This window comes from Saccopteryx bilineata, chromosome 6 (assembly GCF_036850765.1).
Source record: "Saccopteryx bilineata isolate mSacBil1 chromosome 6, mSacBil1_pri_phased_curated, whole genome shotgun sequence".
In the NCBI taxonomy this organism is placed as follows: Eukaryota; Metazoa; Chordata; class Mammalia; order Chiroptera; family Emballonuridae; genus Saccopteryx; species Saccopteryx bilineata.
The window spans coordinates 106,675,424-106,690,306 of NC_089495.1; the positions used below are offsets into that span (position 1 = coordinate 106,675,424).

The 14,883-nt window shown below is 42.1% G+C and overlaps 1 protein-coding gene across 5 annotated transcripts in view; it reads left to right on the forward strand.

Moving 5' to 3' along the window:
- The window catches only part of SETDB2 (SET domain bifurcated histone lysine methyltransferase 2), a 114,196-nt gene that overhangs the window by 43,024 nt on the left and 56,289 nt on the right, over positions 1-14,883 (forward strand). Inside the window, exons 12-14 of one of the 5 annotated variants that reach the window (XM_066235299.1) lie at positions 320-657; positions 3,952-4,040; positions 8,869-10,348. The exons of 1 other annotated variant lie outside the window; for it this stretch is intronic. In XM_066235299.1, coding sequence (XP_066091396.1) covers positions 320-657; positions 3,952-4,040; positions 8,869-8,920 — 479 coding nt within the window. In that variant the 3' untranslated portion in view covers positions 8,921-10,348. Of the gene's footprint in view, positions 1-319; positions 658-3,951; positions 4,041-5,059; positions 5,696-8,868; positions 10,349-14,883 lie in introns of those variants that run through there. 3 more of the 5 variants (XM_066235297.1, XM_066235296.1, XM_066235300.1) reach the window with 3 other exon arrangements.

Here is a 14,883-nt window from a genome sequence, read left to right on the forward strand (position 1 = left end):
TGTGTGTGTGTGTGTGTGTGTGTGTAGTAACAAGAAGCAGCATGTAGATTCATTAAGAGATATTTTATGTAGTAGAAGGCAGACTTTGGAACCTGACATTTCTGGGTTTGTACCCCATTTCTCTTTATTATTGTGGGTCAGGTGAATCTTAGCCCCTCTGAGGCTCAAAGTTTTCATATATAAAATTGGAGTGCTTTCTACCTTAACACATTATAAGGATTAATGGTAATTAAAGCAACTAGCATTTAATTAGTATGGTTAATTTTAGCACTATTGCTCAGTCAAGTATATTTCCTGACAATTCCAAAATGTTTATTAGCAGACTCAAGCTCAAGTCAAGTTGAAGATTCTGAAGACAAACTGCTGATTGAATCAGAGGTGATAGATAAAAATAAATGTAGAGAAGAAACTTCATCAGAAGGCAGATATAACCAAGCAACCACATTGGATAATCAAAATATTGTGAAAGAGTTTGAGGTTCAAATACTGAAGCCCCAAGAGGAAAGATCTCCAGCATGCCAAAGCCAACAGGTCTTTTGTGATAAAGAGTTACCAAGCGAAACCAAGAATACTTCGTGTGAATCTCTACAGTTCAGTAAAGGAAATGTGTTTATATTGGATGCCACAAAAGAAGGAAATGTGGGCCGCTTTCTTAATGTGAGTATATGGGCTGAGATTCACATTTCTAAACAACTTTTTTTCTGTGTGCTAAACAAAATTACAAGGAAAATATGATTAACAAATTCTAATGCCAGACTACCTGGATAAGGAGGCCAGTTTTCCAGTAATATATCCTTGGGCATATTACTTCACTTCATACCCTATTTCTAACCTCTATAATATGGAGATAATAATAACTGACTCATAGTAATAAATGACTTTTATATTCTATGTAAAGTGCTTAAATAGTACCTGGTCGATAGTAAACATTTACTTAAGAAAATGATGTAAATGATATGCATAAAAATTATTTATGTTTATTAATAGGTTTTTAAGATTTGTTACTTCCCAAAAAAATCACAGTGGGACACACAGAAGTTTCTCTTTTGAGTCTTATAGAATACAATAGCTCTTATTCGGAGATGCCTATAGTAGTTCAAAAAAAGTTATTTGGAGGTATTTATGTTTTACTTACTTTCAGCAAGTTTTATGAGTTAGTGGCTTAGTGTAGAAAACCAGTACATTTATCATAATATTTTTTTTTTATTTTTTTTTTAGAAGCTGGAAACGGGGAGAGACAGTCAGACAGACTCCCGCATGCGCCCGACCGGGATCCACCCGGCACGCCCACCAGGGGTGACGCTCTGCCCACCAGGGGGCGATGCTCTGCCCCTCCGGGGCGTCGCTCTGTCGCGACCAGAGCCACTTTAGCGTCTGGGGCAGAGGCCAAGGAGCCATCCCCAGCGCCCGGGCCATCCTTGCTCCAATGGAGCCTCGGCTGCGGGAGGGGAAGAGAGAGACAGAGGAAGGAGGGGGTGGGGGTGGAGAAGCAAATGGGCGCTTCTCCTATGTGCCCTGGTCGGGAATCGAACCCGGGTCCCCCGCATGCCAGGCCGATGCTCTACCGCTGAGCCAACCGGCCAGGGCCATTTATCATAATATTGCATTTAACTTTCCTCCTCCCTTTTTTTATTCCCAAACTATAAAGTTTATATGTATGTTTGGGATATCTGTAATAAGATTCATTTTCATTCATATAGATATTTATGATTACTCTGATTTTAAGTTTGACACTTAAGACTTATGTCATCTTCATTATAAGAGTAATAATTGGTATTATTGGTCATCTCTCCTTTGTAAGGTAGAATTGGCGTTACCTTGTGGCTTTTTCATTAGACTAATCTTATTCCACCTACCATCAGACATAATATATAGAGGGGAAACCCTTCAACTTCTAGTCCCATTGTCTCTATAAGTCTCTCCTCTCTTTGGCAAACTGGACCATGTGGAAGGCTTGAATCGTATGATTGAGAGCTTAGCCAGGCCATGCTGCATGCTCCCTGATCTCTGGGCCCCACTTTGTCCTTGCTTATTATATCCAAGAGTGAAAAAGAGTCAGAGGAGTTGGATGATGACTATGATCCCCTCCACACAATTCAATTTATTTTTTTTACCTAGATAATACATTTACATGATTTAAAAACAAAATAATAAGACAGAATACATGTGTACAGCTAAAGAGAATTCTGTTTCAAGGTAGCTCTGAGCCTGCTGGGTAAGCACCATGAGTAAAGCTCATCGGCCCAAGAAGTTACTATAATTTAAATTAAATACTAGTCCACATGTCCAAGGAATATTGCAGGAATTTGATTATTTTATTTTATTTTTTTACAAAGACAGAGAGGCAGAGAGAGGGATAGATAAGGACAGACAGACAGGAACAGAGAGAGATGAGAAGCATCAATCAGTTTTTTGTTGCAACACCTTAGTTGTTCATTGTTTGCTTTCTCGTATGTGCCTTGACCGCAGGTCTTCAGCAGACCGAGTAACCCCTTGCTTGAGCTAGCGACCTTGGGTCCAAGCTGGTGAGCTTTTTTTTGCTCAAGCCAGATGAGCCCGTGCTCAAGCTGGCAACCTCGGACTCTCGAACTTGGGTCCTCCGCATCCCAGTCCGACGCTCTATCCACACTGTGCCACCGCCTGGTCAGGCTGATTCTTTTATGATCTGGTGAAAGATGAATGTGTGGAGATGGCAGCTAGTGGCAATAGAACACTATCAGAATGGTGGTAATAGGAAGAAATAGTTATCATCATATGTAGAAGCCTTGGAACAAGTATAAATAATGGTTATGTTCAGCAGAAAAATCAGTTGCTTACACGTCTCCTTTCTAGAAGACCTGTTTTGACTATAATATAAAACTCGGGTTGTATGCAGTCTTCATATTAAACATTTTTGTTTTGTTTTTAAAAAAAAAGAAGAGCCTGACCAGGCAGTGGCGCAGTGGATAGAGCATTGGACTGGGATGCAGAAGACCCAGGTTCGAGACTCCGAGGTCACCAGCTTGAGCGCGGGCTCATCTGGTTCGAGCAAAGCTCACCAGCTTGGACCCAAGGTCGCTGGCTCGAGCAAGGGGTTACTCAGTCTGCTGAAGGCCCACGGTCAAGGCACATATGAGATAGCAATCAATGAACAACTAAGGTGTCACAACGAAAAACTGATGATTGATGCTTCTCGTCTCTCTCTGTTCCTATCTGTCCCTATCTATCCCTCTCTCTGACTCTGTCTTTGTAAAAAAAAAAAAAGAAAAGAAAAGAAACATACCTTGAAAAGTACTGTACCTTCATTCACCCTACCCCCACTCCATTCTCTGTAGTAAAATAATGTCTATTACTTTTTCTGTATTCTTCTAGTACAAGTAAATATAAACGTATATTCTTACATAAAAGATAACATGTTGTAGTTACTGTCCTATACTGGGGATATTTCCATATCAGTGTACAGAGAGAGCTCCTTATTCTTTGTTTTTGTTTATAGCTTCATAGAATTTAATTGTGTTGATATACCAAAGTTTATTTAACCAGTTCTCTTTAGATTGTCTTTTGTGTTGTTTCTAACCTTCTACTGTTAAAAACAATGCTCAGTGAATAATCTTATACATAGATCCATGTGCAAATGTATTATAAAATACATGATCAGATATGGGATTGCTGAATTAAAATATAAATGGATTTATAGTATTGATTAATCTTGACACATTATCTCCTATAGGAGTTTATAATCATTTTGTATTTCTACCAGCAAGGTATAAGAGTGTCAAAATAGGCTTTTCTGAATGGATTCCTACTATTAACGGGATTGTAGTGAACTACAATATCTTACATAGTAGTTAACAAAAAAGGGAAAGAAACAAAAATGTGAACTATGTTGGAAACAATGGTATTCTAATGCTTTGGAGAACAAGATACCAAACTTTATGCTATATGTAACCTCTGTTTTAATTTTTTTAACAGCATAGTTGTTGCCCAAATCTTTGGGTACAGAATGTTTTTGTAGAAACACATGACAGGAATTTTCCATTGGTGGCATTCTTCACCAACAGGTTTGAAATCTTTTTCTGATTTAATATTGAAATTCTGACTTTAAAAATAACAATAGAAGTGCCCTGGCCGGTTGGCTCAGTGGTAGAGCATCGGCCTGGTGTGCAGGAAGGAGCCCCGGGTTCGATTCCCGGCCAAGGCACACAGGAGAAGTGCCCATCTGCTTCTCCACCCCTCCCCCTCTCCTTCCTCTCTGTCTCTCTCTTCCCCTCCCACAGCCAAGGCTCCACTGGAGCAAAGTTTGCCTGGGCGCCAAGGATGGCTCTGTGGCCTCTGCCTCAGGTGCTAGAATGGCTCTGATTGCGGCAGAGCGATGCCCCAAGATGGGCAGAGCATCGCCCTATGGTTGGCATGCCGGGTAGATCCCGGTTGGGTGCATGCGGGAGTCTGTCTGACTGCCTCCCCGTTTCCAACTTCGGAAAATACAAAAAATAATAATAATAAAATAACAATAGAAGAGAAAAAGAAGCTAGATAGAAGGACAGGGATGGGAACAAAAAAATATTTTTATATATGTATATGAAAATATATGTGCTATAACCCCTAATATCTGATACCCTAGAGTATTCAATTATCCAAAACTGTTTCTAGTCAACAGAATTTTAAACAGCTGAAATTTCAGTTATTTCCTCTTAGAATTAATGCATGAAAGTGCCAAAGATGACAGTTCTCACTCAGTTCAAGTCAGGGAGTAAATAACGCAGACTGCTACATCTTCATTAAGGCAGAACCACCCCCAACTACCATATTGCAGGCCTCATCACATTATTGGGTCCCCTTGTATGCAAAACACACTCCCTTCTTCATGATATTGACAGATTTTTTTCTTTCTTAGGATTTTAATAAGTTTGAAATAAAACTCAAATGATTATTCTTTTAATGAAAGAGCATTCCTAATTGGTGGGTGTCAGAATAAACTGTATTTTTGAGGATGGTTAATGATGTTAATATGAAAATTGATGTAATCAAGTTTGGTTCATCCAGGGTAATTTATGATTATTTTTTAATTTCTACTTTCTAGGTATGTGAAAGCAAGAACAGAACTAACGTGGAATTATGGTTATGAAGCTGGGACTGTGCCTAATAAAGAAATCCTCTGCCAATGTGGTTTTAACAAGTGTAGGAAAAAAATATTGTAACTGTAGCTAATGCCTGTTCATGAAATTAGCTTGTCAAACTGAAATTGGAGCCATGCAAAAAACACTCAGTTATCAGTGGGATTTAGTTTGCAATGCCTCAAGAGAATTCCTCTCAGTGTACCTTTGTCAGGGGATTCATTTATGTTACTTAGAAATGCTAGGAACAAAATAAAGACATTTTCATACACATAGGGTATTTCCTTATTCTTACCACTTTTCAGCTTTACATGAGGAGGATGGAAGTATATATTTTATATGAAATACTACTGTATGAAATACAATTTGTAACTTATTTGTAAATTATGTATTATGAAAAACAAAAGTCACAATATAATTCAGTTCTTAATTGTTTTTGATTATCTTTGAGTTCATGGACCCAAAGGGCCACATTTCATTACTTTACCTACAAAATTTGTTTAATTCTTAGCAAATAGTTTACCATTATGAGCCATAAGGTAGACAGCAGAGTGAGGAATATAGTTCTATGAAGCACTGTCTCGTTAGCCATCCCCAGCGCCCGGTCCATCTTTTGCTCCAATGGAGCCTTGGCTGCGGGAGGGGAAGAGAGAGACAGAGAGGAAGGAGAGGGGGAGGGGTGGAGAAGCAGATGGGTGCTTTTCCTGTGTGCCCTGGCCGGGAATCGAACCTGGGTCCCCTGCACGCCAGGCCGACGCTCTACCGCTGAGCCAACTGGCCAGGGCCTTCTATCGGGAAGATTTTGGCATACTTTTTGAGGTGAAAGTGCTTTCCCACAGATTCTCTTTACTCCTTCAATACAAAAACAGACAGGAAAAGAGGGAATAGAAACCTAGAGGATTTGGAAAAATTTTGTTCTATTATAGATAGGGCAGAGCCATAAAGAAAAGGGAACCTGGAACATAATTAGACTTGGCTTATTTAGGCCAGAAGGGATTGTGCTGGGCAAGAATTTCATTTAGAAAACAAAACTGAGCTGCAGAGTCTGAAATAGCTCCTTGGATTCTCCTGAGCAGGAAATGCAAATTGTTTTTCTAGAGAAAAAGGGAAGGAATTACTCTGATATGGGTTATCTAGCCTTGATCATCTACCTAGTGGAAAGGGGATTGGAAATTTCCAAGAGTCAAAACTAATTTTATCCTTAACAAAGATGTATAATTGGCTGCCAGGAACTCTCCCCTCAGCCATTGGACCAAGGATGGGAATATTAGCTCAAAAAGGAGTAATTAAAAATAGTTGACATTTTTGAGAGATTATATATATATATATTTATTCTGAACTTAATACTGGGTTTAGTTTGGTTACCTTTCTAAATTTAGACCCAATCTAATTTCTTAAAAATATGTATTTTTAATTTTTTTTAAGTCTTTATTCATTTTAGAGAGGGGGAAAAAGAGAGAGAGAGAGGAGGAGGAGGAGGGGAGGAACAGAAAGCATCAACTCACATATGTGCCTTAAACAGGCAAGCCTGGGGTTTTGAACCAGTGACCTCAGTTTTCCAGATCGATGCTTTATGCACTGTACCAGTACAGATCAGGCCTTTTTTTTTTTTTAAAGGCTTTATTCACTTCGGGGTGGGGGGTGGCGGTGAGAGATAGATAGTTACTACTGAACTAGGTGAAAATTTAATTTGAAATTGAGATCAGAGTGGGAAAACAAAGAAATAGAAAAAAGAGCAAAAAAAATTATAACCCAACAGTCTGAAAACTGATGAAATTGGGAAGTCCATTTATTTATAAGAAAGATTAGGAATTTTTAGGCAGTGCACTAAAATAAATTGAAGACACTTGATTAGTATGAAAAATATTTTTGTGCAGAAATTCTGATACCTTGACCTGCTTCAGTCTGTATTAGATCATATCATTTTCCATCAGTGTCCTAGACATTTTCTGTGTCTCTCTCATGTCAGATCTGTTAAATCCCATTATTTCCCTTTTTCTTGGTTTACTTCCACATATTGATGAAGCATATACTTCAGTACCTTTTGAAAAGGAAAAATGAGAGGTAAATATTTTGAGACCTTGCATATTTGAAAATATTATTGTACCCTTACACTTGGTTGCTATTTTGACAGGCTATAGCAGGGGTCCTCAAACTACGGCCCACAGGCTGCATGCGGCCCCCTGAGGCCATTTATCCGCCCCCCCTGCACTTCCGGAAGTGGCACCTTTTTTTTTTTTTTCTTCCTTTTCTGCATTTTTCTGAAGCTGGAAACGGAGAGGCAGTCAGACAGACTCCCACATGTGCCCGACCCGGATCCACCCGGCATGCCCACTAGGGGGCGATGCTCTGCCCATCTGGGGCGTCGCTCTGTCGCGACCAGAGCCATTCTAGCGCCAGAGGCAGAGGCCATGGAACCATCCTCAGCGCTCGGGCCATCTTTTGCTCCAGTGGAGCCTTGGCTGCGGGAGGGGAAGAGAGAGACAGAGAGGAAGAGAGGGGGAGGGATGGAGAAGCAGATGGGCGCTTCTCCTGTGTGTCCTGGCCAGGAATCAAACCGGGGACTTCCACAAACCAGGCCGATGCTCTACCACTGAGCCAACCGGCCAGGGCCAAGGGGCACCTCTTTCATTGGTGGTCAGTGAGAGGAGCATAGTTCCCATTGAAATACTGGTCAGTTTGTTGATTTAAATTTACTTGTTCTTTATTTTAAATATTGTATTTGTTCCCGTTTTGTTTTTTACTTTAAAATAAGATATGTACAGTGTGTATAGGGATTTGTTCATAGTTTTTTTTTATAGTCCGGCCCTCCAACGGTCTGAGGGACAGTGAACTGGCCCCCTGTGTAAAAAGTTTGGGGACCCCTGGGCTATAGAATTCTTGAGTGGCCTTCATTCCCAATTTTGAAGGCATCTGCTAAGCTTTTAGTGTTGCTACTAGGAAGTTTGAAAATGTTCTTGCTTTGATATCCAGAGTGACTTCTGGAAGTCAGATGCCATTCTGTTCTTTTTGTATATACAACTAGTTTTTAATCTCTTGAAGGTTATAGTATTACTTTGTCCCAATGTTCTGTTCCTGGTAAGGGTCCATTTTCATCCCTTATACTGGGTGCTCAGTGGGATCCTTCAATCTTTGAAACTTTGTCCTTCAGGAAAAATTTTTTGAATTATTTCTTTAATAATTGCTCATCTGTTCTCTCTTTCTAGAATTCCTGTTATCCAGATGGTAGACCTTCAGGATTGGTTCTCTTAATTTTCCTATCTTTCCTCTTCATTTCCAGCACTGTCTTCTAGCTGTACTGTCTAGATTTCCTCAATTTAATCTTCCAATTTGTCTAATGGGTTTTATTTTTCTGGTCTCAGACTTATAATTTCTAGGGCTCCCTTATCTTCCCTGAATGTTAATAGCATCTTTTTTTTTTCTTTTGGTTCATTATTGTAGTTTAGTGGTCGGCAAACCGCAGCTCACGAGCCACATGTGGCTCTTTCACCAAATACCACGTGTGGGTGCTACCTCGATAAGAAATGTACCTAGCTATATAGTTTAAGTTTAAAAAATTTGGCTCTCAAAAGAAATTTCAATCGTACAGTTGATATTTGGCCCTGTTGACTAATGAGTTTGCCAACCACTGTTATATCTTTGAATACTGTTTGTGTGTATTCACACACATCTATACATCCATTTATATGTATATTTTCTTTCTGCATATTCTGTGACCTCTAAGTTTCATTTGTTTTCCTTGTATGTTTCTTTTGGTTTTTGGTTTTTGTTATAGGCTTTCTTCAGTGATGATGGTGGTCTGCTCCTGCTTAAGAGTAGGACACTAAAATGGTGAAATTATAAACAGAGTGGTGGAAGGTGTTCTTCAACTGCTTCACCATGACCTGACTGAACTAGTGTCTTTAGGACTTTGTTTGCCTGGCAAGGAATACAGGCCTAATTCTGAGATATTACTGTTTGGTAATTTCACAGTAACAAAACGAGTATCACAGTAAAGTAAGTAGTAATCTTTTTGCTGGTGGAGGGTCATGCCTTCTATTTATAAAAAAACAAAACAAAACACCAACATTTGTGAAGTACAGTAAAGCCAAGCCAAGTGCAATAAAATGAGCTACACCTGCAACTCTATCCACCTGTTTAAAATGCAGAAAAACTTGATTGTAAGGGTCTGTTCTTTGTCTCGTTTTGCAGCCCCGCTCTTGCTACTGTAATCCATTTCTGTATTTGTCAGGTGTAAGAATGAGACGGCACTCGAACACCAGGTGTGCAGGCTTTATTAGAGGAGAAAGACCTGCTGGGGCACTCCTCCAGGAGAAGTGCACCGAAACGGACTCTGAGGCAAACATTTATTAAGGTGGGGAGAGCTTTGAGCAAGTGTGCGTTGAGTCAGCAATTCTGGTACGCTCTCTTCTGCAGTCCTACGATTCCTCCCGGCAAGCTGACCAGCTTCCTAGAACTTTTCTGTTTCAGGGGCGATAGTCCAGTAAGAGTGGGGTCAGATAGCCAAGCAGAACAGCAAAAGGGCAGTTTGGAAGTTTTGGTAAATTCATGTATCCATCATCAAGACTATCCAAGTTGTTATTCTTAATATTCTCTTTTCTGCTTTCCCCACTTTGGCCTCCTTTCTCCTCTTTAAAATTTGCTCAAATTGCAAGATCTCCAGAAGTTTTCTCTTAATTCCTCAGCAAACCACCATTATGTACTTCTTTTCCAGAACTTAGTTTTCAACTGTAATTATATGCTTTTACATTCTCTCTGTTAACATGCACTGAAAAACCTCTTGTATGGTGCTATGTACCCCATGGGTGCTAATAAAGGCCATCAACTGGTAACTGGAATTACGGTTGGTTAATTTTGCCTCCGTTTATGATAAACCTATGTAGGCGAAGATCGGTGTAATACAATTTTTTAAAGAAAAAGGGAAACTCTCAAAAGCAGTCATTTCTCCAACTGAACACAGCATGAGCTTGGCCAGCCACCATGCCTCCGACGCTGGGACGAAGTGAAGGGGCCGGGTGTGTATTGCCCGGCAAGTTAAAAAGGGCGCGCGGGTGGGGGGCGGATTTTTAATTCAGACTCTCATCTGGCGAAAACGCGAGCTCCCGCTTGGCAGAGAACTCCGCCTACAGATTTGACGCGCGCTCTCCCCTGACTGGGGGCTTTCCGAGGACGGGAAATTAGTCACCGCCGGTTCTCCGTCCCAGCGGCGGCCGCTGAACTTCCGCCAGCGCTGCGAGCGGGCGTCGGCAGAGCGCGCAGCCATGGCCTCCGCGCCGCCCTTGGCGGAACTGGGCCGCAGCGTCCAGCCTGCGGCGCCGGAGCCCGAAGCCTGCGGCGCGGCCCTCCAGCCCACCGGTGAGTACCGCGCGGGGGAGGGCGGGGGGCGGGGCCAGCAGAGACTGGGCCGGCCCAGGACCTGCTCGCCGGGGCCGCGGCCGTCTGGGGACCCGGGCCTGGGTCCCAGCCCCCGAGCAGAGGCTGTGTTGACGGACTTAGCCTGGGCTCTGTGGCCCCTCGGCGCTCGGCACCCCGGAACTGACTTCCGATTCCTCCATGGCTGTATAACTTCCGTTTACCTCGCGGGCTGCTGGCTGGACAGCCCATTGCTGCTGTCCTACGGGATTAAGAATGATGGCATCAAGGGAAAACGACTAGAATCCCAGTAGTTTTCTCTCCATGGGCGGCTCCTCCCACCTGTACAGCCAGTGAAATTCCTGGGAGAGGTGGCCACGGCACCCTTCTTGAAGAGAAGTGGTCATTGAGCTCAGGGAGCAGTTTGGCAAGCTTGCCCAGAGAATGTGACCTTTTGGAACCATCCCCTCCTCTCCATACCGTACTCGAGCGCCCAAGGGGTCTCTGTGAGTGAAGCAACCGTCTTTTCAGTGGGCTCCTTCCCTTGCCTTAAACAGGAGTATGTTTCCTAGCAGGGCCAAGCTCCAGGAGAGCTCTGGGGACACAGAATCTAGTAGGCAACTCGCATGTGACCTGGTAAGCACCCCACAGGCACTAGTTAGGGGTTTCTAACTCAGCCTGCTGTTCACAGAAAGCTTTTTGGAGGTGAAGACATGGATCTTAGTTTTAAAAGGTGAGTCAGCGGTAAAAAGGTTGAAAGGGTGTTCCGGGAAGGGGATGACATGAATAAAGGTATCAGCCACAAAATATGTGTGGCAACCACAGGTCAAGCAGTTGAATATTTCATTCAGCTAGTATGTGTATATATATGCAGTACAAGATGAGTTACTGGAGATAAGGTTTGTCAAGCTAAGAGACGTCCTAACCTGTAAGAATTTTTAGAGTTTATTTGAGCCAAAGAAATGACATTTGCTGGGAAGCAAAAATCTCAACGGTTTGAGAAAATGATCCAGAAAATGGCAGTTTCACCACTTATTTTATACATCGGAATCTAAGAAGACATAAGGGGTAACATGAAATCCATTGGTGATAGATTAGGGATATGGGAGAAAACAAAGCAGGGGAATCTTTGGGATTGGATCAAAAGTAACCCATATAGAAACATATTTCTTTTGTATAGGCAGGTATATAGCATAGATAACAACAAAAATAATGAGAGTTGTGGTCTCGGCTGCACCCTTAGGGGTCTGGAAAAGATTACTCTTACATTCCAAAGGCATGTTACTCTTACATTTTAAAGGCACATTATCAGGTATTTCTTGTAGATGCAAAAAGACAACAGATAGGCTCAGTTAAGGTAAACATTGACTTGTTAGGAAAAAATACCCTAGGACATGACTACCTGCCATGAACTGTTTTTAGTTAGAAAGTTTTAATTTCAGACCATCATACATGGTTACTTTAGGTTTCTGAGTTTCTAAGGCCACCATGCAGGCCTCCTCAAAGCTCCTCAGGTTTAGAATGTGGCCGCTTTTTCAGCTACAGGTTCCATTCTGACCTTTTCCCCAAACTCCATACTCCTATAACCAACTTTATTAACATCTGGAGTGATCTCAAACAGTCCCATAGAGAACTCTGTTCCCCGACATACACTCACATACTCCAAACATGCTCTATCACGAGCCTTCTCCATTCCATTCACCGAGTTACTCAGGCCAGAAACATTAGAGGCACCCTCAGTGTCTCTTTTTCCTCCTCACCTCCCATCTAATGCATTAGTCCGACCAGTTGGCTCTGTCTTCAGAATCTATTTCAGGCTCCCTGCTTCTCACCACCTCTACACTACCATCCAGTTCCAAGACACCATCATCACCCTGGACTAGTGGTCTCCTGGTTTCTACTCGAGCCCTGTAAGAGCAGATAGGCCTGCACAGCTGCCAAAATGATCTTTGAAAAACAGAAAGCATGTGTGATTCTCCTACTGAAAGCCCTCTAATAGTCTGTCATTTCTTTCAGAATAATATCTTAGTTTTGGCTTATAGTGTACCCCATGTCCTCATCTGATCCAGCCCCTGCCCATCTTGATAACTCTGCCACCCCTTGCTGCCCTGTGGGTCCTCTAAGCCCCCAAATCTGTCCCTGCCTCAGGTCTTTCCGTTTGCATCCTATGTCTCACTTCCTCGCCGTATTCAAGTCTGCTCAAATGCATCCTGCACTGCCTTGCCTGCCCATCCTATTTAAAAGAGCACTGCCCTCCCCCCTTATTTCTCTATGTCTCTTTCTTTTGCTGTTTTTTTAAAAGTACCTATCACTACCTGAAAAAAAAAAAACAACTTGTTTGTTTGTCTCTATTACTACAGTGTAAGTTTCATGAGAGTTGAAACTCTCATTGTATTCTCTGCTTTATTTCTAGTGCCTAGAACAGTAAGTACATAGCAGGTTCTCATTAAGTTTTGTTGAAGGAATGAGAGGGCTTAAATGTGCCACTAAAGATCTTGACTTCTATTCTGTAGGTAATGGAGAAGGTCTTTATTGGGGGAGAAACATGGGCAAATGTACATTTTAGATAGATCACTCAGGCAACAGTGTAAAGAATGGAGTCATGACAGGGAAGACAAGCAGGGGGATGAGAATATTGGAACAGACCAGGAATGCACAATGAGGGTAGGGCTGTCCACCTTCCATACCGTTGTCAGAACTCTCTCTTAAACACATGTGAGCGTGCACATAAACATACATATATGTGTGTCTGTAGACAGAGAGGACAGGCCACTTTGGGTGTTAATTAGGGCTTGTTGGCTGAAAATAGTATAGAAACAGTTTGATCTAATTTAAGCAAAAGGGAGCTTTTTACTGGGAAACAGGGAGGTCAGGAGCATGGATGCTGTAGCATTTTGCAGAAAGAGCCAGGAACTAGGACCTGAGAAGCCATCATAAACTATGACAGCACTCTCTTCTCTCTTATTTCTTCATCTCTCAGTGTATCTGCTTTGTATTTCTCTTTCTTGGGTCCAATTTTTCTGATAATGGATAGAATATGGCTACCTTCCCAGCCCCCCAGTTTTTATATCTCCTTGAGAAACCAGCTCAATCTGAACTAAAATTTCTTCTAAATTATGTATATCTAGGAGATGGGCAGGTGGGTCCTTTGGGACTCTCAGCTGTGCCTAGGGAAGTGGAGTCACACAGTACAAACATGCCTGCTCATCCCTGTGCTGTGTGTGACTGACCTAGATGGATACCCTAAAGTTCACTGAACATCCAGCTCTTTGGCTGCCCACTGCTCCTCCCCCACAACACATGCAGTCTAAAGCATTCTGACTATCCCAAATACTTACTCAGTCACAGTTCTCCCGAAGTTAGATCCATTCGTGTCATCCAGAGACAAGGTGATGGAGCCATTCATTTTCCATGTCTATTCCCAAGTTCATTACCAGGCCTCCAGGTATTGTCTACTACTGTTCTGATCTTCATCCAGTTGAGGTAATCTGTCAATGGACTCCATGATAAAGCTGACTTCTCCTACGTATTTGATATATAATGAAAGAACTAAAATAATAAATGCAAGAAAGATGTTGCTCATTGGCTTGACCAGGTGGTGGCGCAATGGATAAATCATAGTGGAAAAAAAGGGGAAAGAATTTCCAAGCCAGCACCACAAATGGGGTGTCAATCCAGAACACAGACCGTATTCTACTAGAAGGGGATTGTAAATGGAATCGCAATATTAGTGAATCTCATTCCATTAGTTCACTTATTTCTTTAGTGGTGGAACGGATGTCTACCCCAGACTCTGTCCTCTGGATGGGTTGCCCTTGTCTGGTGGGCTTTAGACAATCTCTGGGAAGAGGAGGATTGGGAAGACATCCCTACCATTCCTGCAAAGGCTGTCGCTTTAGCAGTCCCTTCCTGGGTGGGGCTGGGCCTGAGAGACTAAGATTAGCTGTATTGGTTTGAATTTTCATAGTTCATGTGTTCCTAGCTTATAGTTTTCAGTGGCTTCATTCTGTTGAACCTTTCTTGGCTACCAGTTCTATTTTTGCGAATTATTGCCCAGTCAGTCTCTGTAGCCTTCAGGCCTGCTAAACCCAGTCGAAGGACCCTGGGAAGCCCTGCTGATCTTTGTTGTTCTTAGTCTCAGATACTGATGGAGATCAATGGACTCTTTCCCAAAATGTCCCAGCCCCAAAGATACACAAAGCCCTCCCTTACTGTCTGAGTCTTTATAGTTCCTGCATTCAGATGGTGAGGGATATCAAGTTATCCAACTGTTTTTTGGTTCATAACTTTCAGGTAACATATAGCAAGTATTCAGATAGGAGGGAATTCCTGTCTATGTAAAGCCCCTAATGTGACTTCCCCAACTACAGAGAGTTATGTACATCCTCCAGTCTAGAAAAATAAATGTTAGAAGAGCCAGGCTCTTTTTAGGAAACTG